The sequence below is a fragment of the Micromys minutus genome (assembly GCF_963924665.1).
Source record: "Micromys minutus genome assembly, chromosome: 8".
NCBI lineage: Eukaryota > Metazoa > Chordata > Mammalia > Rodentia > Muridae > Micromys > Micromys minutus.
The window spans coordinates 33,101,925-33,124,622 of record NC_137977.1 but is presented as its reverse complement, the minus strand read 5'-3'; the positions used below and the strand labels follow the sequence as shown (position 1 = coordinate 33,124,622).

Below are 22,698 nucleotides of genomic sequence, written 5' to 3'. Positions count from 1 at the left end.
AAAAGAAAAAGTGATACCTATAGCAGACAATCCAAGAAAGTGTTCTCTGTCATTAGGTCAATACATGTTATACAAGTCTGCTTATATTAGCTCCAAAATCACACAAAGCTAAGCTACAGCAACATAACCAGGAAAAGGAGGATGGGGTATAGTGGTGCACATCTTCAGTCCCAGCACTCAGGATCAGAGGCAGGTGGATCTCTGTGAGTTCAGGCAAGCTTGGTCAACACAGCTTGTTCCAGGCCAGTCACAATCTTTAAAACAGAGAGGGTGAGGTGGAGAGACTGAGAGAACCTAGACTCAATGAATTCAAACATCTAGAAAAATTATGCCTTTCATTTAACTGCATCCCAGTTACTTAACAGAGGCAGAAACCTGACTTAGACTGGTATATGATTCCAAAAGTACCTTTCTCATGAATAAGACAACGATGCTAAGAGGCATTTAAATCCTGAACGACCACAGACATGTATACAATTATAATGTTTACAGACTTAAATGCTGAAAAATGCTCTGCCTCCTTTATCATAAAACTATTCATCTATTCTTTGAATGACAAAGGAAATGCAATAAAAATACCAAAGAAAATAAGAATATGCAAAAATATAAATTATAAAATGTCAAGTTCTATTTTTTTCTCTCTCTCTTATATTACATCCTGACTTCAGTTTCCTCTCTCTCCACTCTTCCCAGATCCTCCCTACCAACTCCCCTGTCCTTAAATCAGCTCCTCTGCTGTTTCCCTTCAGAAAAAAGCAGACCTCCCAGGGACATCAACCAAATATGGCATGACAAGTCACAGTAAGACTACGCACAATGCCTCCTATCGAGGCTGGGCAAGGCAACCCAGCAGGAGGAAAAGCAAACTTAATTTCTTACACTCAATAAAAAGGAAAAGTATCTGCATGGGTAGAGAATGCTCCTCCGAGGAGATATGTGTTACTTTAAAAAAAAAAAAAAAACTCAGTGCCAAACATAGGTTCCCCCACTATGACTTTCTGACCAGGGAGGCCTCAAACAACACAAGCTACTGCAACTGTTCTTGGTCATCTACCATAACTAGATTGTAAGACTGTAATGCCAAAGACTCTAGACACTCTGCTTTCAAGACACTAAGAGATGAATCTCTCACTAACTGGGAATGCTGGCTAGCTTTCAGTGCCAGAGGTGCTGTTCAGGCCACTGGAAGAAAAGACATCAATGGTCTTACCCAGCATTGACCCCTAGATGCTACAGTACTCACCTGCAGCACATGCCCACTGGCACACAAGCGACATGGCTGTTACAAGGCTAACGCACAGCTTTCTGGTTGGATTTGAGGTCACTCCATAGGGGAGATTTCATGCCTAAACTCAAGACTGCAGAGACCATGGGCCTTAGAGAGGAAGCTGTTGTTGTTTTGTTAAACAATTATGTTAAACCTTCTTCTAAAGAATTATTTTTATAGCTTGGTGGTGCTCTTAACCTTGGCCAAAGAAGCAGTGGGCAGAGGTCAGTATACTAGAACCATAACTGGAAAAAATACTAAAATAAGAGACTGCGTGCTCATCCATAAATGATATATCAATTCCTCCATCCCAAAGCTCAAGGAGCTGAAAGCCGGAGAACAATGAGAAATGCTGTGAAATGGTGTCTTTTGGACATGATGTGACTACTGCACTCGTCAATTCAAATCAGCTGTGATTATCTGCACAACAGCAAGCCAGCAAAGTTGTAGCATGGATGAGGAAGGAGGTCACAAGGCCCTATCCCTAGTTGAAAAGCTATTGGTAGTTGTTGGCTGGTACAGGAGAGTCATTTTTCTATAGGGATGTGGCCATTAGGTAGGTTACATATATGGATGGCCCCATACCTACATAGTAATTGGACTCTGGGGTTTTTTTCTTTCTTTTAAATGAAGAACATAAAGTTCAAAGGAGGCCATGCTGGACTAAGAGGGAGGGAAGAGAGTAGTAGCTAAGATCAAAATGCACTTTATATATGTATATAATTCTCAATAAATAAATAAAAATATCCTAAACAAAAACAGGTATTGAACAATGAAATAAATATTTACTGGTATAGTGAATACAATAAATCTTATAATGGCTTAAAAAATTATTTTAGTGTTTAGAAATATTACTATCTTAGAAAACCTTGACCATCTTTTTTTAAATGCAGGCAACCCTGTATAAAGACAATAAAATTTCATCATGCAACACAATGGCTCTATGTTTTGAATAAATCTGTATGTAAATGGTGAAATGGAGAATAGGAAGCTATGCTGACAAAAGAAAGATCACACTGAGCTCATTGTGAACATTCGAAACAAGCATGGGTTAAACTCATACTTCAAAACTCCCCAATAAATAAACTCTCTCTTAAGAAGAGAGATTAGTGTACAAGCTACTTTAGGAGGGCTTATGATGGGCCTTCTAGACATTTCCCATTACCTTACCTTTTAAAGGTAGTTTAGAAAAAAATACAACAACACAATTTAAAAACAGTGCCTCAAAAAAAAAAAAAAAAAGTTTCAGAAACAAAGCTATTATTGGCAAAAACATTTGACACAACAGTTTTTACTTTTAATATGGCTCAAATATATTAAGAAATTCTAAATAAAAATTAAATGGATAAAATTAAAAATAATGCTTATGATCTCATAGCATTAGGACAGACAGCTCTGATAAGAGGCAAGAACACAAAGCTGATGTACAGCGGATGTGCAACGTGATGCCCGTCTCCAAGAGATTAAGACAGGCCTTTTGAAAAGCGAGGAGACAGAACTGAAAGCTCCTTGAGGTAAAACACTGGAGAAGAAGATTATGACGGCTTCTCAGTACTTGCACCAACTTCCCAAGGCTCACTAACAAAGACATGAAGAGCTGTTTTCCCACTATGCCTTTCAACCACTTCTCAACTTACCTTTGAGGACACCAAACACACACAGAGGAAAGGCAGTCTCCTTATCAAATGGTGCTGGAAATTGGCTATGCATAAGAATACAAACTAGGCTCTTACATCATATGCAAAATTTAGTTAAATTATTTAAATACTTAAATACCAGGTATAATGAAAGTTACAGGGGTCAAGCTCTTCTACAAAGTTCTGGCACTAGCTCTTAGGATAAAAAAAAAACAAAAGACAAGGTCACAGATAAAAAAGCAACTGTGATTGTGCTAAACTCAAAGTCCTTGAACAGCAAGGTGCAAAACAGGAAAACATCATATTGTCTGATAAGTATTCAAATAAATAAATAAATGAAAGAATCCAAACAAGAATCGACAAAAAAGCAATCCAGTTTTTAAAACTGGTAGAGTTGGGCTGGAGACATGACTCAGCAGTTGAGAGCACTTGCTGCTTTTCTTGAGGAACTGAGTTAGGTTTCCAATATCCACATCAAACTGCTCAAACTACCTCCTCCAGCTCCAGGACTCCTGACACCCTCTTCTGGCCCCCTCAGGCTTTGACACTCAAGTGCAGAGCCACACGCACGCACGCACGCACACATAACCAAATCTACTCAGTCAATGGGTTCTCTAGCTGCGGAGCGAGGATTAAAAAAGGAAGAGACAATTGGACAGTAATGCAGCATGACCCCCCAGCCAGTTCTGAGGCGGAAAGGCGGGTTTAATTTAAAGCTTTTATACCATCTTAATTACATGCAAGTAATAAGGTCAGTTCAAGGTTAAGGGAACAAGACAATGAACACAAACAGCCAGGGAACAAGAAGGCCATAAACTAAATTCCGTGGTCACTGTTTCTAAGGCTGGTAAAGATGACAGGATCATCCGAGCCTACTTCCCTGTCGTAGGCAAAGTCATACTCTTGCCTGACCTACTGCTTTGTTCTAGCCTAAAATCAGATTTTTGCCTGAGCTTACTTCCTTTACTAGCCCAGTATCAAATTCCTGCCTGGAGTAGCCCAACTTGCTTGTCCTAAGCCAATGTCAAATTCTTGCCATGTGACCTTAAAAGCTCTCCACACTTCTCCTTTTTAGTTCATAAACAAGACTGCATCTGTCTTAGGGTTCTGGCAAGAAAGCCTTCCTTACCCATCCTGGAATGTACATTATCAAGAGCAATAAACTTCTGTTTTAGGTTGATAAGGCTCCATGCAGAATCAAGCTCTACACACACACATGCACACACACTCATGCACATACACACACACTCATTCACACTCATGTGTACACACACACACCTGCATGCACTCATGCACACTCACCTGTACAAACACACAAACCTGCATACACTCATACATACTCGTGTATACACACACATGCACACAACATTTAAAAATAAAAATAAATTTTAACAAAAAATTAAAAATGGATTGTTTAAAAAAAACAGAACCTACTAACAGGCATGGCAAAGGTGCTCAGTGTCACACCTCAGGAATATGCCAAACAAAGTCAGAGAGGACTGTCACCTCAATATGTTAGTAAGCTGTTGTCTTAGTGAGGGCTTCATTGCTGTGAAGAGACACCATGACCAAGACAACTCTTACAAAGGACATTTAATTGGAGCTGGCTGACAGTTCCAGAGTCTCATTCTATTATGATCACAATGGGAAGCATAGCAGCATCCAGGTAGACATGGTGCTAGAGGAGCCAAGAGTTCTACATCTTGATATGAAGACAGCCAAGAGGAAACTGAGACTGTCTTCCGCAGGTAGCCAGCAAGAGACTAGAATTCTATACCGAGTGGAGCTGAAGCACAGGAGACCTCGAAGCCCACCCCCAGTGACACACTTCCTCCTGTAAGGTTACACCTACTCCAACAAAACCAAACTAACTCGAACAGGGCCACACCTACTCCAACAGGGCCATATCTACTCATAGTGCCACTCCCTATGGACCAAGCATTCAAACACATGAGACTATGAGGGCCAAATCTATTCAAACTACCACAACTGTAGTAGACCACAATCAAGAAGACCACAAGTGAGATCAGTGGTTAGAAGGACTAGGTGCTCTTCCCAGGACCCCAGTTGGATTCCCACCACCCACAACCATCTGTAACTCCAGTCAAAGGGTATCTGACACCCTCTTCTTGACTCCTGTGGGTACCAGGCACACAATTAGTGCTTAGACATATATTCAGGGAAAACTACTATACACATAAATAAATGAGAATTGATAAAAAGACAAGAGCTGAGAAGAGTATAGAGAGAAGGGACCCCTCAGGGTGACACGGTAAGGGTGTGTCTCAAAGCAGTGAAAAATGCCACTGATGGATTCTGGGAGATGGATTCTGGTCATCAGCCTTGTAGTCACCACTGAATTCACCAATCTACAGAGGAAAAACCCAAACCCATGGTCACACAGACAGCTCTGGTGAAACTCAGCAGGTCACAAAACAAAATGAATAGGCATGTATGTAAGTACAAGCTCTGTGGGAAGGCGGAATATCTGAGGGCAGAGGGGAAACAAGGGAGGATGTGACACGGAGTAGTCACTATGTATTAAGTGCACATATGAAACTGTCAAAGACAAATTTAGTTGACACAAAAGCAACTTGAAAATAGACTACCATACGAGCCAGGGATCCAGGCTAAGTAAATATCCAAAAGAAATGAAACGGGCATCTTACAGACACCTTCATGCCCATGTCCACTGTACCACTGTTCACAACAGCCAAGGCACACAAACAACCTACGTGTGCACCAGCAGATGAATGAGTAAGGCAATACGGTTATAGAATCACAGTGGAATAGTATTCAATTATTAAAAAGATAGGTTGGGGATTGTAGAGAAGACCCTGTGGTTTGGTACTCCAGACCCACAGGAAGGTTCAAAACCAACTGTAACCCATGTTGCAGGAGACCCAACACCCTCTTCTCGCCTCTGCTGACACTAGGCATACACATGTCTAGTGTGTGTGTGTGTGTGTATGTGTGTGTGTGTGTGTGTGTGTGTGTGTATGTGTGTACATATACACACAATGGCAAAACACAATCAACTCTTTCCAGTTTCTTCCAGGCTTCTCAACTTTATTCTCTCAGAGCTGACTTTACTACATTACTCAACTTGTGACCCTCCTGCCTCAGATTCACAAGGTGCTGGGATAACACACGTCACAATACCCAGACCTCAAGTTTCTTTTTTCCATTTTGCACGTTTCCTATAACTGGTTGATTTTTAAGCAGCATCCGAACTTATTACTACCTGGGAAGAAAAGAATACTCGTTCTGAAAGCAGCTGCTGGGGACACTGAGAACTCCCTCCCTGGTAGAGCCTCCCACAGGTGAGCAGAACAGCACAGACCCACACTGGATGCTGTGGAGGCAGACGCAGCAATGAAGAAAGAAATTGCAAGCAAAACTGGAATAATATAAAGAAGATTTTCCAAATGCAGTGTTTAAAAGAAAAAAGAATTTCAGGGAAACAAAATGGAAGACTGAAATACGTACAGAAGGAAGGGAAACAAAGAAATGGAAAGGATAAAGATCTAGGCAGAAGATCTTTATATATATCTGATAAAGATCAGAGGACAGGACGGCCAGACATGAAGGGGAACTAAGACGGAAAAAACAGGGAATATTTGCTGGAGGCTGGGGGTAATATTTAGTGAGAGACAGTGTTTTCTCCCCAAACTGGGAACATGTCAATCAAGAACACAAGACAATAAGGCAAAGGGGGACTGGGGAGATGGCTGAGTCAGTAAAGGGACTACTAAGCAAGCATGAAGATCCGAGTTCAGGTCCTCGGCATCTGGAAACACTGGCTACATCTGTAACTTCAACACCAGCACGACAGGAAACGGCTGGCACAAGAGGCTCAGTGGTCTTCCCAGTCTACTTGAATCAGCAAGTTCCAGATCCCACAAAGAGAGACTGTACCCCAAAACATGAGGTGTGTATCAGGGTCGGGGGTGGGAGAAGGATTGAAGGAAACACCCAACATGACCTCTGACATTCACACACATGTGCACACATACAAATCACATAGATAAAAATAAAAATGTGGGGGAGTTGTGTAGACTGTGGGGAAAGTCTCTATTCACAAATATTGAAAATATCTATGTAAAAATAATTACAAGCAATATATTTGAATATAATTGAAAGAAATCTATTTTAAAGGGCTCCTGTTCCTAATTAGTGAATTACCAAAACCACAGGACAGGTCATTATACATAGAGAAGTCATGTCAAGGAGAGCCTTGGGCTCAATCTCCATTCTCACAAGAACTATTCTGAAGAATTAGTACTATTTCTAGTATCTAACAAAAACAGTTGGAACCAATGTTTTAAAAATAGCACATTTATAACAGTTTTAAAAACAGAATAAAATACTTAGCTATGAAATAATGAGATATGTACAGGCTCTGTGGTAAAAATAAAGAACACTGCAAAAAAATCAAAGAAGAGATTAATAAACGGAGAAACTGATACCATACTGCTAAGAACTCATTCCTCTACCAATCCATCATTAAATCAAACACAATCCTAATCAATATGCCATCAGGTCTGTTTGTAGATACTGAAAGTCGATTTCTTAAATGTATTTGTAAATGTAAGAAACTAGAATACCCAAAGAAACTATGAAAATGAGAACAAAGCTCAGACTAATTTCTGACGGTGTGTGTGCACTTGGGTGCACACCTGTGTGACGGGCCTGCAGAGGCCAGCAGAAAGCCATCCCAGGGCACTACAGCTATGAGCCACCTGCCATGGCTGCTGAAAACAGAAGCTGGGTCCTTTGAAACAGCAGCAAGTATCTTTACTGCAACAATTGCTCCAGCACCTCTCACACTAATTGGAGGGGTGGGGTGCAGATCACTCTCTATGTAGCCCTGGCTATCCTGTAACTCACTATGTAGCTCAGGCTAGCCTCAAATTCACAGTGATCTGACTGCCTCTGCCTCCTGAGTCTTTGATTAAAGGCTTGGACCACACCCGGCCTTCTTATTACAGGGTTCCAGCAATTAAGGCAGAGGAACAGACTAGGATAGACCAATAGAGCAACAGAATCACAGAATTCACAAAAAGACGTAGACAATACCTGAAACGATTTCTGACAGAGGGTTCGGGCAATGTGACGGTCAAAGGATAAATATCCATAATAATGATAGTGACAATGCTGGCACTCGGGCATGAAGAACAGAAAAACATGACCCTCAGCCTGCACCTTACCAAAACATTCAACATGGACCTCAGACTTACATGCAAACGTCAACACTGTAAAAAACACTGACGAGGAACAAAGCACTCTTGGGAACTCTTAGGCACAAAATGGAGCGTGGGATCAAGAACAGACCAAATGATACATGGAGACCGACGTAATCAAAGCATGAGCTGTGTGGAGCATGCCACTGTGGAGAAAAGACAGACAGCCTCGGAGCGGCAGAGACACTGTCCCATCACAGACCGCACAGAGCACGGCACTGAGGATTGAAACTTCAACTGGAATTCAATTCCAACCTAAGGAGAGGCAAGCAAGTACCCTCTCTACACTATAACTGAAAAAAAAAAAGTGTCTCTATAGGATTTATGCCTGAAATACAAGGAAAGTTATATTGCTGTCTTCTCTAGTATGGAGTATAGTTAAACAAAATACCCTGACACTTTACCACAAGATACATATGCACAAGTACATAAACACAACGTCAAAACTGTGCACTAGGTAAAAGTAAGCTAAAAACACAAGGTAGCACCACAAACCTAATGCGACAATTTTCACTTAAAAGCTGGCAATACTAAGATACTAGGTGCTGCAGAGTCTGTAACTGCTGAGCCCAGCACATTCCTGCCAACGCTGAACAATGCCCATCCCTCTGAGATGTTCCTGGGAGGCAGAGTAGCAGCTCCCAGCTCATGTCAGATGTACCATAAATAGGTGGAAAAGAACCTTTGGCCAAGTATCAGCAGATCACACCAGCAGCAGATTAAAAGGATGACGCAGATTTACCCCAGGAACATAAAACCATCTGCACATCAGAAGATCACAGTAGTACAGAGAAGGTGTAGGGAAAGGCAGCCTGCCCACCTCTGCCTGCTCGGTAACGCTGACTTTACTGCTCTGCCGGTGCTTGCTTTATGGGAGCTGACACATGGTAAGTCAGCCGCCATGGTGCAGAGGGCTCTGCTAGGCACGGATGTACCCACAAAAACAAGCAAGAATATGACTCAGTAGTAAGTCTCACTTGGGAACACAAAGAGATCACTGCTAGAGGGCATAAGGGCACAAAACTGATAGTGCCTCATTCCTACTCTAAATTACAGAGCCATATCTTAAACTGTCAACATTAAATCATGTTGTGGTAACAAACACACTAATAGGTAGAAAAGACTGAACAGGAATATTCAATTTGGCTTTTTACCTTATGTTACCTCTTAACAAAAATATTATCACTTTTAAGACTGGGTGCTATAACTTTCTGAGAAATATATTTGGGGACAGCATATCCTGTACCTTGTGAGGGCCCAGGATCCTCTGCCTGAACTTCTCAATTGTTTCTTGACCCATAGCCGACCAAGCACTGGCAAATGCTTCTGCCTTGTCGTGTGTAAGATGAATAGTCTCTAGGTGCTGCTGCAGTGCCGCTGGCTTCACGTTGTGATACACTGCCTGCCAAAGATGGGAGAACACACATCCTCAGGTTCACAGAAAGACTTGACAATAAGCAATGCATATGTATTTAAAGCAAATTAAGGAGAATCAGTCAGTCAGTCAGTCAGTCAGTCTGTCTGTCTGTCTGTCTGTCTGTCTGCCTGCCTGCCTGCTTGCTTCTGAGTAAGAGTACATGAATTCAAGTTCTGGGCCCATGAGAGGCAGAGGCACTGAGCTCCTGGTGCTGGCATCCCAGTGCTTTTAGCAGTCCGGAGCAGATGCTGGAAGCTGAATCTCAATTCTCTGCAAGAGCATAAGTGTTCTCAACCGCTGAGCTGTCTATATATCCAGTCTCAGCATTAAAACCAGTTAAATAAAAAAGACTTCACGGAACTCTCACAGACATTTTCAACAGTTCTATTAATGTACAAAACCAACAGCCTAAGTTCATAGTCAGTAGGCCTACCTTGTTCAAGCTAAATGTTTCTTTGTGCCTGTGGTTTAAATAACACCAAAATTACTTGGTACAGTTTTATTCCATTTATTTCATTTAATTACTTTAAAGTTTACAATGGTCTCAGCAAATAAACGTTTCCCAAGGAATCCTTAAAACTACCTTTATCTACCAACTGAGGTTACACATAATAAAAAATTTAAATAATTTTAACAATATCTGTTCTGGTTCCTACACAAACAACATCTGTGCTGTTCTGTCCAGCTACCTTTTTTTCTACTGGAAGTTCACCACACTTGAGCACCAGCCACCATCATGCTCCACATTAAGGTCTGAATCAGAAGTGTCCTCCACAGGTGCTTGGGCTTGAACACTTAGTCCAAGGTGGTGGCACTCTCCGTGGAAGTACAACTTTTTGCCTATCTGGAGAGGGGCATTCTGAGTTACAGCCTGGCCCTAATTAGGCCTGAGCTCTCTGCTTCTAACTGTGGTTGTTACCAGTGGCTTCATGTTCACCTCCATCACAGGCCGCTCCCCACCCCATGCTTCCCAGAATGGACTGTACCCCTAAAATCCCATCAACCAAAGTAAACCTTTCTACTCTGGTCATGTGTTTGGTCACAATAACAACAAATAACAGAGAAACTGGTATAAGGGGTGTGGCTGTTGCTATGATAAAGGACCCTGGGGATTATAGGCCTTTGTAATTAGCATAGGAGAGGAATAGAAGTGAAAGAATTTGAAGCCACAGGCTAGAAAAGATCCAGAAGGCTCTAGAGAGAACACAATGCTGATTCTAAGAGAGATCCTGACAGGACAGAGAGGAAAAGGATGATGAGAAACGGAACTAGAAGTCATTCGTGTGACATGCTGACATACCGTGTGGCCACATTTTACATGTGACCTGAAATTCTGTGTGAGGCTAAGTTAAAAAATAATGGACCGGGGGCTGAAGAGAGGGCGCAGTTTAAGAGCACTGGCTGCTCTTCCAGTGGTCTTAGATTCAGTTCCCAGCACCCACAAGGCAGCTCACTACTGTCTGCAACTCTAGCTAGCTCCAGACCCTCTTCTGAACTCTGAGGACACCACACACACAAGGTACACAGACATATGCAGACAAAATACCCATAAACATAAAAGCTAATGTGTCTGGCGAAGGAAATGTCAAGGCAGTACAGTCTGTGGCGTGGTTACTGCTCACTGCCTTTAACCAGGTACTGTAAGGCAAAAGGAAAAGAAATAAAAAATGAAAAGAAAGAAGCTGGCACACAGAACTAAAGCCAGGGCAGGCACAGTGGATGCACACACAGGCACTGACGGCTGAAGAGAACAATGAGATGAAGAAAACCTGGTACTGGGACAACAGAAATGAAGCACTGGGGACAAGATGCTACCTGCTGAAGGCTCTAGGGCAACAAACTGAAAACCATTCACCTGAAAGAAGAGAGAAAAACACAGTGCCTAAACAGACGGTTCCAGGGTTAACAGCTGGAAAACAGTTGCCCGGGTTACAGTTCTCCCACGAGAGGGATGCTGCTGCTGTGATGAATGGATGCTAAGCTACATCTCATCCCCGCAGCAGAAACTGAGAGCCGCATCCACACAGTGCCGGTTCTGAAGCTTTGCAGAATGCAGGACTTACAGCATTATGGAGACTTCTGGGGTCCAAAGAGTAATGAGGTCAGACCGTGTGTAGCAGTGAAGTTTCCTGAATGGAGTGCAAGACTGGGCTGTTTGTGACATTGCAAAGATAAACCCAAAGGTACAATAGATTCAGGGGCATTTGAATTCCAGAAATATGTGTCATCCAAGGAAAAAAGCTGCAGGCACCGGTGAAGCCAGGCCAAGACAGAGGCCCATTGTGCCCTAGGGCTGCGTAAGCCCACAGTGATCCACATCATGCCACACTAGCTCCAGATGCTAGGCACAAAACTGCAGAACTTGGCATTTCCCTGATATGTGCCGTCTTTCCATAACATGCTACCTTTTAAAATGGGAAGAGTTACTCTGTACATTAAAAACATGTGACTTGGTATGTGTGTGTGTGTTTGTTTGTTTGTTTTACAAGGGCTCATTGCTAAAAAGACTGCTCTGAGTTTCAGAAGGGATTTGGTCTTTGGACCTCTGAAGAGTGTTAGAACTTAAGGCTATGGGGATGTCTGGATTTAGACTAAATTCTTATTTCATTATGAGATGCAAAGAGTGTGGAGGCAAAGGGTGGTATGTTTTGGCTTCAGTGTGAGGTGTTCCCCTATAGGCTAGTGTGTTTAAAGGCTTAGCTTCTAGCTGGTGGCTGTTTGGAGTTGCTGTGGAACTTTTAGGAGGTGGGTCCTTACTGGGTCACTGGAGAGCAGGCCACATTCCTTAGAGCCCAGCTCCAACTAGAGGGCAAGCTCTGCACTTCCTGATGTGCGGAAATATGAGAGGTATGGCTTACACTCCTGCGTCACAGACAGGAGCTGCTCATCCCTCTTCCCTGGAATCAAACTATAAGCCAAATAAATCCTCCCTGAAGCTGTCTCTTCAGGTAATCTCTCACAGCACCAAATTCCTTCCACAGTCTCCATAAGGTGGCAGCAGCTGCCCCACAGCTTGTCCTAATAGTGTCTGTTCTCTGCGATGCCCATGAAACAGCTGTGTTCTGGACCTTTCATTTCACCAGTATCCATTTAATGCACTGGTAGGAATTCTCTAAAAATCTATTTTAAGCTCAGGCACTTTAAGATAAGCACAAAAAATAAAACCCTGGCTCACAATACATTCAAGGTCTAGTGACGGAAACAGACTGCTGTGTGTGGAAGAATGAAACACTACCAATGTGCCCTGCCGTAACGATCCGAACACACAAATATGGGAAGGCTGCGGGACCAAGCGAGCTGTCGTGATAGGACTCACAGGCATAAAAACCATGGAGTGAATCTGAGAAGAAGTGGTATAGGAAGGAAATTCAAAAGTTAAAAAAAAAAGAAAAGACATTATTTCCTTTTCCTAATCATCCTAACCACATGCATGCTGCTGTTCAACTTCTTAAATAGAAAATGTTCCTTTTTATACTGAGAAACAATGAGTTAAAACCAGATGAAGGCCCAAATCAGTGGGAAATTTTTACCTACTACTATATCATATTTATTTTCACAGAAGGAAGTACTATGGAAAGAAGCCAGGCATTCTAAAGTGTTTTAGTATATTGAAACTCTTGATTAAAATATCCATCTTATACAGCTATATAAATATATAGAAAGCCACAGATATTAAAGTCATGAAAATCTGCAGTAAACAGGAAATTTGAGGCAATAAAAATACCTGTTCCAAAACAAACGATATTGTCTCCAGAACCAGGTGAAGTTCTTGTTTCTCTAGAGAGAATGCGGCCTGAAGTTTTTCTTCCTCTTCTTCACTGAAACTGTTCTCGGCCTACAAACACAGCACCCAGTTAGCACAGAGCACACAGTCAGAGGACTTACTTCCTCACACAGGAAAGGAAAAGGCCATCGTGAAAGGAAGCTGGCGTGCTTTCATTCTACCTTACAACATGCATTCTAGACAACCATAAGAAATAAAACAAACGTTTTGTGGTGACGTGACTGACCACTGGGATTCTGGGCTGAGGCATGGGTGGGTTTTTGCCTTAAGGTTAGACAAATATGCTTTATCTGGTTTTCTTAATTCCTCATTTCATCACTTCTTGAAACTGCCTACTCGCCCCATCACAGTGGCCCCGACTTCCCCAGCCGACCTTCACTAGTCTGTCTCGCTGCTTCTCACGTGCCTGGTGGTCAAGAACCCGGACAGCTGGCTCTACAGAGTGAAGCCCACAGTAGCTACAACCATGGGTTTCATGTGTGGGCCTAAAATCTCCCCATGGCGTCAAACACAGAGGGTTCTTCGTTAGATGAGTTATAACCACTACTTTTGAAGATCAGAGGCCACAAACATGTTTCTTAGTTCTCAGAGACAGAAGTTTGCAGCCTCCCTCAGTCTTTCCCAATGCAGACTGCTGACGTGCAAGATGAGGCATGCCACAGACTGTTCCTACTACTGTTATTCCTCCTGACTCACCATTTATGCTACAAATTTACCATAGGCAGGAACTCGGAGGTCCTATGTTTTTCATTTTTCACATAAAAGAAAAGAATTGACTCTAAAACTGTGCATTGCTGTTGAGAGCCGTTTGTGCCGCACCCAAAGATGGCGCGGGCTTCCCGCCAATGACTCAGCAAACAGAGCTGTTGCCCAGCCCGAGAGGCATAGTGCGCATGTACCACAGACGCCACAGCCCGCTCTCAGGGCATGCTAATGAGTTACTGGAGGGCACACCAATCAGGTAGCGACACGAGTCTCCTGGGCATATATAAGCAGTGCATTTTCCTTCCACGTGGTCCCCTGCTCAGAGTGTTGTACAATAAAGGTTGTTCGCAGAAGAATCCTGCTGTTGCACGCCATTCCTGCCAGCGGGAAGTGAGGCGCACAACACATTGCACACCAAGTGTACACTGAGCAACTGGGGAAGGGAACTCTACCGATGAGAAAGGGATGGTCTCAGAGTTTAGGGATTTGGTTGTCTTCTGATTGTGGACTAAGGGCTTGTGAGCTGAGAACCAACCAAACACTCGGGAGGCACAGAGAATCGCACAAAGCTGAGAGTGGGACCACAACATTCTCACAACACTGTGAATTCTCTCAGTGGAGCAGGGAACAGAAGCATTCAAAAGCCAGGACAAGAATGCCTGCACAACACAGAGATGAAAGAAGCCCTAGCACAGCACAGGAAACGTGCATGATCCAGTAAGATGGCACATGCAAAGGAGGGAGACTGGAGGCTGCTGCTGAAGTCTAATGGATCTTGCAGTGTTAAGGAGTCTGAAGTTTTCTCCGTGTGGTAAGGGACAGTCACTGATGTCTCTAAATGCTGTTAAAATATGATCAACATTTCTAGAAACATTACTGTAATGGTATTATTAGGAACCAATAAGGGACTGGAAGGACAGCTTGGTGATGAAGAGTTCTTGCTGTTCTTACAAAAGACATGTTCTGTTCCCAGCAACTCAGAAGGCAGCTCACAACTGTCTCTAACTCCAGCTCCAGGGGACTCAATGCACTCTTCTGGCCTCCGTGGGAATCAAGAAAACATGTGGTACACATACATACATGCAACAAAACACTCGTACATGTTTTTTTAAAAAAATAAAACTACATAAATGTAAAAAAAAAAATCAAAACCAAAAAGATGATGAGTGACAGATACTAATCTAAAGCCAGAAAACAAGAAGGTTCTGAAATCAAACGATGTGGAGAATTTGGATTTGAGAGACAATTCGGGGGTTGGCTGTCTCCTGTCCAATAAAGAAAGGGAAGGGAAGAATCTTGCATAGAACTGAATATTTGTGCCTAGAAACATGCAGAATACTTGACATGTGCTCCATAAACATGCTTAATGCAGTTTTATAAACCAATAAAGAACATTATGTTAAACTGATTACTAAATGATGAATTAACTACCAATCATCCACACAGCCAAACCAACTATATGCTTGAATTAAAAGCAAGGAGAAAAATCAGATATTAAGTACTATGTGAGAAGAAATACTGACTGAATTATTTTTAAGATTTATTATTATTTATATATGTATGCATGTGTGTCTGTTTACTTTTATATGTACCATATGCATACAAGGACCCAAGAAAGCCAGAACAAAGTATCAGAGCTCTGGAATTGAAATTACAGGTGGTTATGAGCCACTAGGTGGGTGCTGGGAACCAAACACAAGTCCTCTGCAACAGTAGTATGTGCTCTTTCTTGGCAGGGAAGAATGGGGGTTCAAAACAGTGCTTCTCTGTGTAGCCCTGCCTATACTGAACCAGATAGGCCTCAAACTCCGAGATCCACCTGCCTCTGCCTCCCAAGTGCTGAGGTTAAAGGTGTGCACCAGAATTGCCTGACATCCGTATCTGCTCTTCACCATCTCTCCAGCCTGAACTACCATTGCCAGGAAGAATGAAACCAGCATTTCCCTAAAACATGTTCCATAGAACTTAATATACCAAGGGAAAACAATTCCCAAGTCAAACCCTTCAGTGTATGACCCAAACATTAGCATGGAAAGCATTCTACAAAGCTCCTTTTTTTTTTTTAAGTTAATTACAGAATACAAAGTCTCCCAAGCTTCTGACCAGAGAACATCATCAAACTTCTACAAATCTAGAGTTCCCAAGAACCCACTAGAGAACAATACTTCTCACAGGTCTCCATATACTTGCAGAATGTTTCAGGGAATCAGAGGAGTCACAGGCCGCAGGGATATAGAAATGCAAACCTTCAGGTGCAGCTTTTGAAGAATTCGGCTGAGAAGTCGTGGGAATCTTCCCGAGTCTATTGCGTTTATCAGCGGCACTGCTTTCTTCATGCTAAATGTGCAAACAGAGTTTCAGCATTAGTCTGAAGCGTATTTGCCATGGCGGTCTGCATGTTTTTATTTCCACTACTCTGGTCCTTTCAGTGAGATAGAGTAACAATAAAGGACAGTCCGGCAATCAGTGAGCGTCTCCCAAGGATGCCTCTCCCCAAAGCACTCCTGTCAAGAAGTACATCTGCCAAGTTTTCTCTTCCCAGGCAAATTCCTTGCGGAGGTATGTACTCGGTCAGGGAACGGCAGTGGGTTAGCAGTGGGAACGCAGGCTACCACACAATCCAAAATAGAACTACGCAAGGAGAAAGCAGCAAATGAGGGCAGCACACCAAAACCATAAAGGGTAATGGCGGCAAGTGTCCGTGAGGGAAAACGGAAGGTGACACATACTTAACTACTGGAAATGCAGTCATTTGAAAACAAAAAACCTGTGTTGCTCAGAATAACCAATTTCAAACTGTGCACACACTGAGTATGCCTTCATGGTATGCGTTCTCCCAGGACAAGGGCTTTAAGATGAGAAGTTGGGTGTCAGGTGCAGGGAAAGAAGGAAAAACTTTACAACTGTCTCCTTCCCAATGCAGAGTGTTGTGTTCAACTTTCAATATTTGCCTACATGCATGAATATTTCTTCTGCCTCCACAGACAGAATCTGTCTTTTTCTGGAATAATTTTGTTTTAATGGGGAAAATCTGAGCAAGGTGTGGTAGGACAGCCAATAGGGCCAGCTTGCTGGGGGTGGGGAGAGGGTAAGGGGACCTTGGGTTTGAGGCTAACCTAGGCAACACGGTAAGAACTGCTCCACTCCCTGTTCCCCCTAAAATAAAATTTTTTTAAAAAGTAAATAAATAAATAAATAAATAAATAAATCTGAGCTTTATATCGCCAGACCCAGACAGTCTTACCTAACACACCCAAATAAATAAATACATACATACCACATGAATGACAACACTATCGATGGCATTTAAAACCTGTGTCACTTGTAATAACCATTTTCAAATTGTGTGGTAAGCATAACTACATATACTGAATGCCAAAACTGGCTAATAAGTCACTAATGCCTAAACTATCCGATCTTGGTTTCAAAGGACTTTTAACACGTGTTATTTGTTAATCACCCTTCTTAACCATCCTGTAATACCAGCATGAGCCTTTTTCACCATCATGTCTAAAATAACTAAAAGCAGGAAGACTTTTCCCGAGAGAATGGACAGAATTTAGGTGGCGTCTAGCAACTTCTACCTGCGCTACAAAGTCACTCGTCACTGTCTCCGCCCTGCGAGTTCCAAGAGGAATCCGTCTAGAGTGGAAGTACTCCCCGCCCACGCCCCGCCCACGCCCCGCCCCGCCCACTCCCTGCTCCACGCCCGCTCACGCCCTCCTCTGCGCCCCAGGAAGACCCTCCGCGCCTCCGCTCCGGCTCTGGAGCCTGGCAACCACGCCACAGTAGTAGGAGGTGGCAATACCCCTGCTCCCGCCCCAACAGGTCACCCCCGCATGGCTGGGCGCTCAGCCTGGCCGCTACCTGGGGCTCTCCGGCAGGATCAGCGCCGCGGACGCCGCCATCCTTGAAGCTCCCTCGCCCGCGCGACTGTCAGCTGTGCACAATCCAGCCAATCAGGACGCGCCTGACGGAAACCCGGAAGGACCAAGTCTCGCCGCTGGGCAAGTTTGCGACCTCGAGCTACCCTGTGCTTCTTTTCGGAAGGCTTGTACGTGGTCGAGAGGTCATGGTGCTCCTGTCTACCATTCTGTTTCAAAATCGGGACTGTACATATTCTTTTTTTATTTCTATATCTGCATCCCTTGCTAGGCGTGTGTGTATATGCGCATTTTATCCACGTTCATACATGGCTGTGCGTGCATGCGCATGTAGTACATGATGCATTTCAGGTTTAGAGGAGGTTTAAGTAAAGTCTGAGGCGTCTGCGGACAGAGAGATGGGTCAAAGAGCTTACGCTGCCAGAAGAGATTATATGCTGCCAACTCCTGTGCCATTGAACACACACACACACACACCACCCCCTGTGTCTGAATCCCCAGAGTTTTCTGCAGATCAGAGTTGTGTTCTTGGACATATTTGTCCAATTCCTTCCACAGTGGCTTCATTGAGTGCCTACTGTTTACTTAGCATTGAACCAGGCGCTGGAGATTCAAACAGACAAAATACCAAAAACCCTGCTCTCTGCGTTTTAAATCAGCAATTAAAATGTACCAGTATTCGTGGAGAGTCCCTTTGGCATGTAGTTCTCAGCATAGCACAGAAGGAAGAAAACTCACGGAGAATTGTATAGTTGTTTTTCACAAGAGAGAAAGGAGACCATGCATTATCACAAACACTTTTATCTGCCTTACGAAAAAAAAACAGTGGAGTGTGCTAAGGTCTGGGAGCAACAGTGGGTAGGGCTGGAAGATGTGAAAGCTTCTTAAGTGGGCAGAGGCGAGAGTGTTCCGGAAGAAGAGTGAGCAAAGGTTGACGAGTAGAAAAACGATTTGACTGGGTCTGGAAGTAATTCCAGAAGGAACTTCTTTGAGAGGCTCTGGCCCGGTGCACTATTTGTAAACAAATGGGTACCCATTAAATGTTAAGGGGGTTGTTTATTTTTAAGATCACAATCAGAAAGATGGTCCGATTGGAAAGAGATAATTGGGGAAACTAACTGTTCAGGAAGTTACTGAAATAATCTCTCCAGTCAATCCCCGTGAGAGGAAAGGCATTGAAAAGGAGACAGCCGTGGATCAGATTACATTGCTATAGTAGACTGTTCAAGAGCTGGCAAAAGATCGAATTTAATTTTCCTTCCTAATTATGTTTTACTTAAATTATTATTTAAATCAGCTGGCATTCCTGGAGCAACCAAACAACACTGTAGCTGAGAGAAGCCAGATTGCAAATTAAAAGTGAATAATCCTCACATGGATAATTGAGTCAATTATACACTATGTTGAACACATACAAATACATTTAGTTCCACAACAGTCTGCACACTCCCCCAGTTTATGCACATCTGAAAAAGATGTGTGTGAATCTACATAATTATGGGTGTAGGATCCAAACACAAATTGCCTTACCTGGCATAACTTTAGAGGGGTCCAGTTTCTCCTCAACCTTTAAAACATTCTCCTTGTGTCCTGATTCGTTGCTGAAGCAAAGTCACTAATCAACTAAAACTGTTTCAAATCCCTTGTGAACGTCGGCCCTTCCTTGGCTGTCTTGAAAAACACAGCTGGAGCTTTAGGAAAAGAGCCTCAGATCTGGACTCTGTAGCCTCACACACCTTCCTGTGCCTGATCTGAAATATGGAGAGGTAGATGTCTGCTTCCGTGGACTGTGGTGAGGATGAAGGTGTGTGATCTGTTCCTTTGAGGGACTCTCCTAAAAGTAGTACAAAGCACAGAGTTCTGCCCAAAGAGAGTCCCTGCCGGTCACAAGGGTCTCTCACACCAGTTCTTTCCATTAGGGACTGATTACTTACTGATATAAAGTGATACTGTGCATGTCACCCCTAAGCTGTCTTTGCACTGTCTGGTGTATGGGCACATATGTCCATGAGAAGGTCCTTAAAGGTGTCTGCTTGTGACAGGATTCCATAACCACCCCTTACTCTTGCCGTCTAAACTAGCCAGGCCAGCTTCCGGATGGATGCAGAGCCCAGGCCCAGAGCCCAGGCCCAATACCACTAATCCATTACAGAGCCTCGGGCTCTCCTAAGTACAGCAAAGGGTTTCCATTCTTCTACGTCAAGTCTACATTTGTACATTCTGCTATCCACAGTTCTCTGAAAAGCAAGCAGTTACCTGTATGCTAGTACCTCGTTAATTCCAGAGGCATAGGAATGAGAGCAGAAAAGAAGTAAAGATGTGGAGAGCAAAATGCAAATCCTATTAACCAGTTGTGTGATGGCTAATGCTGTCGACAGAATCTAAACTTACCTCAGAGACAAGCTTTATGTCCTGCCCTGGCCTTCCTCCATGACCTCCTCTGTGCCCCACCCACACTCCCCTCCATAGCCCTCCCATGTCTCTGGAAGAGGATCGAGGTATATTAAGGTGGGAATACCCAGCTTTTGTGGGCAGTGCCATTCCTTGGGCAGGGTCCTGTACCGCATAAAAAGGATAATGCACAGGTGACACCAGCATTCATCACTTTTGACTGTAGACACAGTGTGACTAAGCTAAAAGATGCTCCTGCCACCATGCCTTTTTTGGCCATAATGGGCTTCTCCTGTAATAAGACAGAATAAACCCTCTCTTCTTTAAGTTGCTTTGGTCAGGCATTATGATACAGCAATGAGGGAAGTAACTAATACAAACCAGACCAGAAAACTAGAGCCTCCAAATACTTCTGGCATTTCTGTCTGGTTGGGACAGAACTACAGACAAGAACCAGACTGCTCACTTTTGGAATCCCTGCCCTAGGGCTGGAGAGATGGCTCAGCGCTTAAGAGCACTAGCTGCTCTTCTAAGAGTCATGAGTTCAATTCCCAGCAGCCACATTGTGGCTCACAACCATCTGTGATTGGATCTGATGCCCTCTTCTGGTGTGTCAAGGACAGTGTGGTCATATATATAAGATAAATAAATACATCTCATATTTAAAATAAAAAAACCCTTAAAAACAGAATCCCTGCCCTAAAATTCTCCAACCAGTTTCTTTTCTTTCTTTCTTTCTTTCTTTCTTTCTTTCTTTCTTTCTTCGTTCCTTTGTTCCTTCCTTCCTTCCTTCCTTCCTTCCTTCCTTCCTTCCTTTCTTGTTGGTTTTTCCAGACAGTGTTTCTCTGTGTAGCCCTGGCTGTCCTGGAACTCACTCTACAGACCAGGCTCTCCTTGATCGCACAGAAATTCACCTGCCACTGCCTTCTGAGTGCTGGGATCAAAGGTATGACACCAAACCCAGCTGCCTGGACAGTTCTATCTCCTGTTGAAAGGAAATGTAGCATCACCTCCATCATTCCTGGGAACCTTCCTTCTCCTCCAAGCCTGGGCCTGTCTGGAGTCTCTTCTTTCACAAAGTCTCTTCTCAGGGCCCTTTTGTCTACTCACACTCCCTTCCTTCAATTGGCATGATTTATATTTTTGGTGTCTCATAAAGTAGGCCAATTTCTTCCAGAAATCTCTTCCCACTCTAAGTGAACTCTGGACACACCAAGGGGCTACTCCAAATATACCATTCAGCATCTCAGCCCCAAATGCAAGTGATTATCTTCAGAAGTTAATCAGCACGTGCTCAAAGCCCCAACAGTATTGTTACTAGACACTGGGGCTTCTACTACCTACAGGCTTCAGTAACACAAAGTGAGCAATAGAGAGAAACTGATGCTGAGCTTAGAAAAATGGAACAGAGACCATCTTTATCACCCTTGTTTACAAAAAAGGAAAGGGTCTCAGAAATTTTTATGATGCAGAAGATTCTAATGTTAGAGGAGCTCTCACCCCCACCCCAACCCCAGCCACTTTTTCTTGAAGGATTTATAAGCAAAGACTAACTCTGTCTTTTTCTTTAAGAACCTCTTTCAGGCACAACTTTCTGTGTCCCCATCTTTCTGTCTCCTCCCATCTTTGTGATGGGAAAATGAAGGAAAAAGATCACAAATGTCCCTCCCTAATCGAAAAGTACCAAAGGGAGGAGGCTGTGACAGAGCTCAGTGATAGAGGTGGGGTTGACAGGGCTTTGAAAAAAACTCCTTCGTCATGAGGCATAGCTCTTGGGGCTACCAAGAAAGAAAAGAGAAAATTTTGTACACACAGAGAATGGTTGAAGCTAAAGACAGACTCCAATAACTTTATACATACAAATATATACATACATTCATACATGCATGCATGCAGAGCTGTAGACAGGCACATTCACATACTGAATGGATGGAACGAAGTTCCAACAAGCAGGCTCCAAGCATTTCACACATACATATATACATATGTGTTTGCACATATGTTCATATACACATGCTTGGTGAATGGAAGTTCAACAAAGTTCCAACAACGTTTTCTTCCACAGTTTATATATCCCTCCTAGGAAAATCTTTCAAGCAGTATAAAATTACAATGTGATTTTATTCTATTTTTCTCTTAGTGGATGACTATGAACAAAACAGGATACTCCCCAATACCTTAATAAGAAATAGCATTACAGGTAAAGAAAACATTATTCCCAAGAACCCTCTTATTCATAAACTAAGCAACTTGTTATAGATTAACAAAGTGTGAGCAAGTAAGGCAGTTTTTTTCAGCCAGTTTCTCTTACTGGCAGGCAGCAATTTGTAGTTACATAGAAAGAATTATTTTATTATCTATCTTTAAAAG

At 43.0% G+C, this 22,698-nt stretch overlaps 1 protein-coding gene across 1 annotated transcript in view; it reads right to left on the bottom strand.

The window, feature by feature from the left end:
- COMMD10 (COMM domain containing 10) overlaps nt 1–17,972 on the bottom strand; it is a 129,694-nt gene extending 111,722 nt beyond the window's left edge. The window contains exons 1-4 of the mRNA XM_080919722.1: nt 17,921–17,972; nt 16,300–16,390; nt 13,289–13,399; nt 9,394–9,549 (exon numbers count right to left, since the gene is read on the bottom strand). Of these exons, the coding sequence (XP_080775848.1) occupies nt 9,394–9,549; nt 13,289–13,399; nt 16,300–16,390; nt 17,921–17,961 (399 nt within the window). The 5' untranslated portion in view covers nt 17,962–17,972. The remainder of the gene's footprint in view (nt 1–9,393; nt 9,550–13,288; nt 13,400–16,299; nt 16,391–17,920) is intronic.
- Between the last annotated feature and the right edge of the window lie 4,726 nt (nt 17,973–22,698).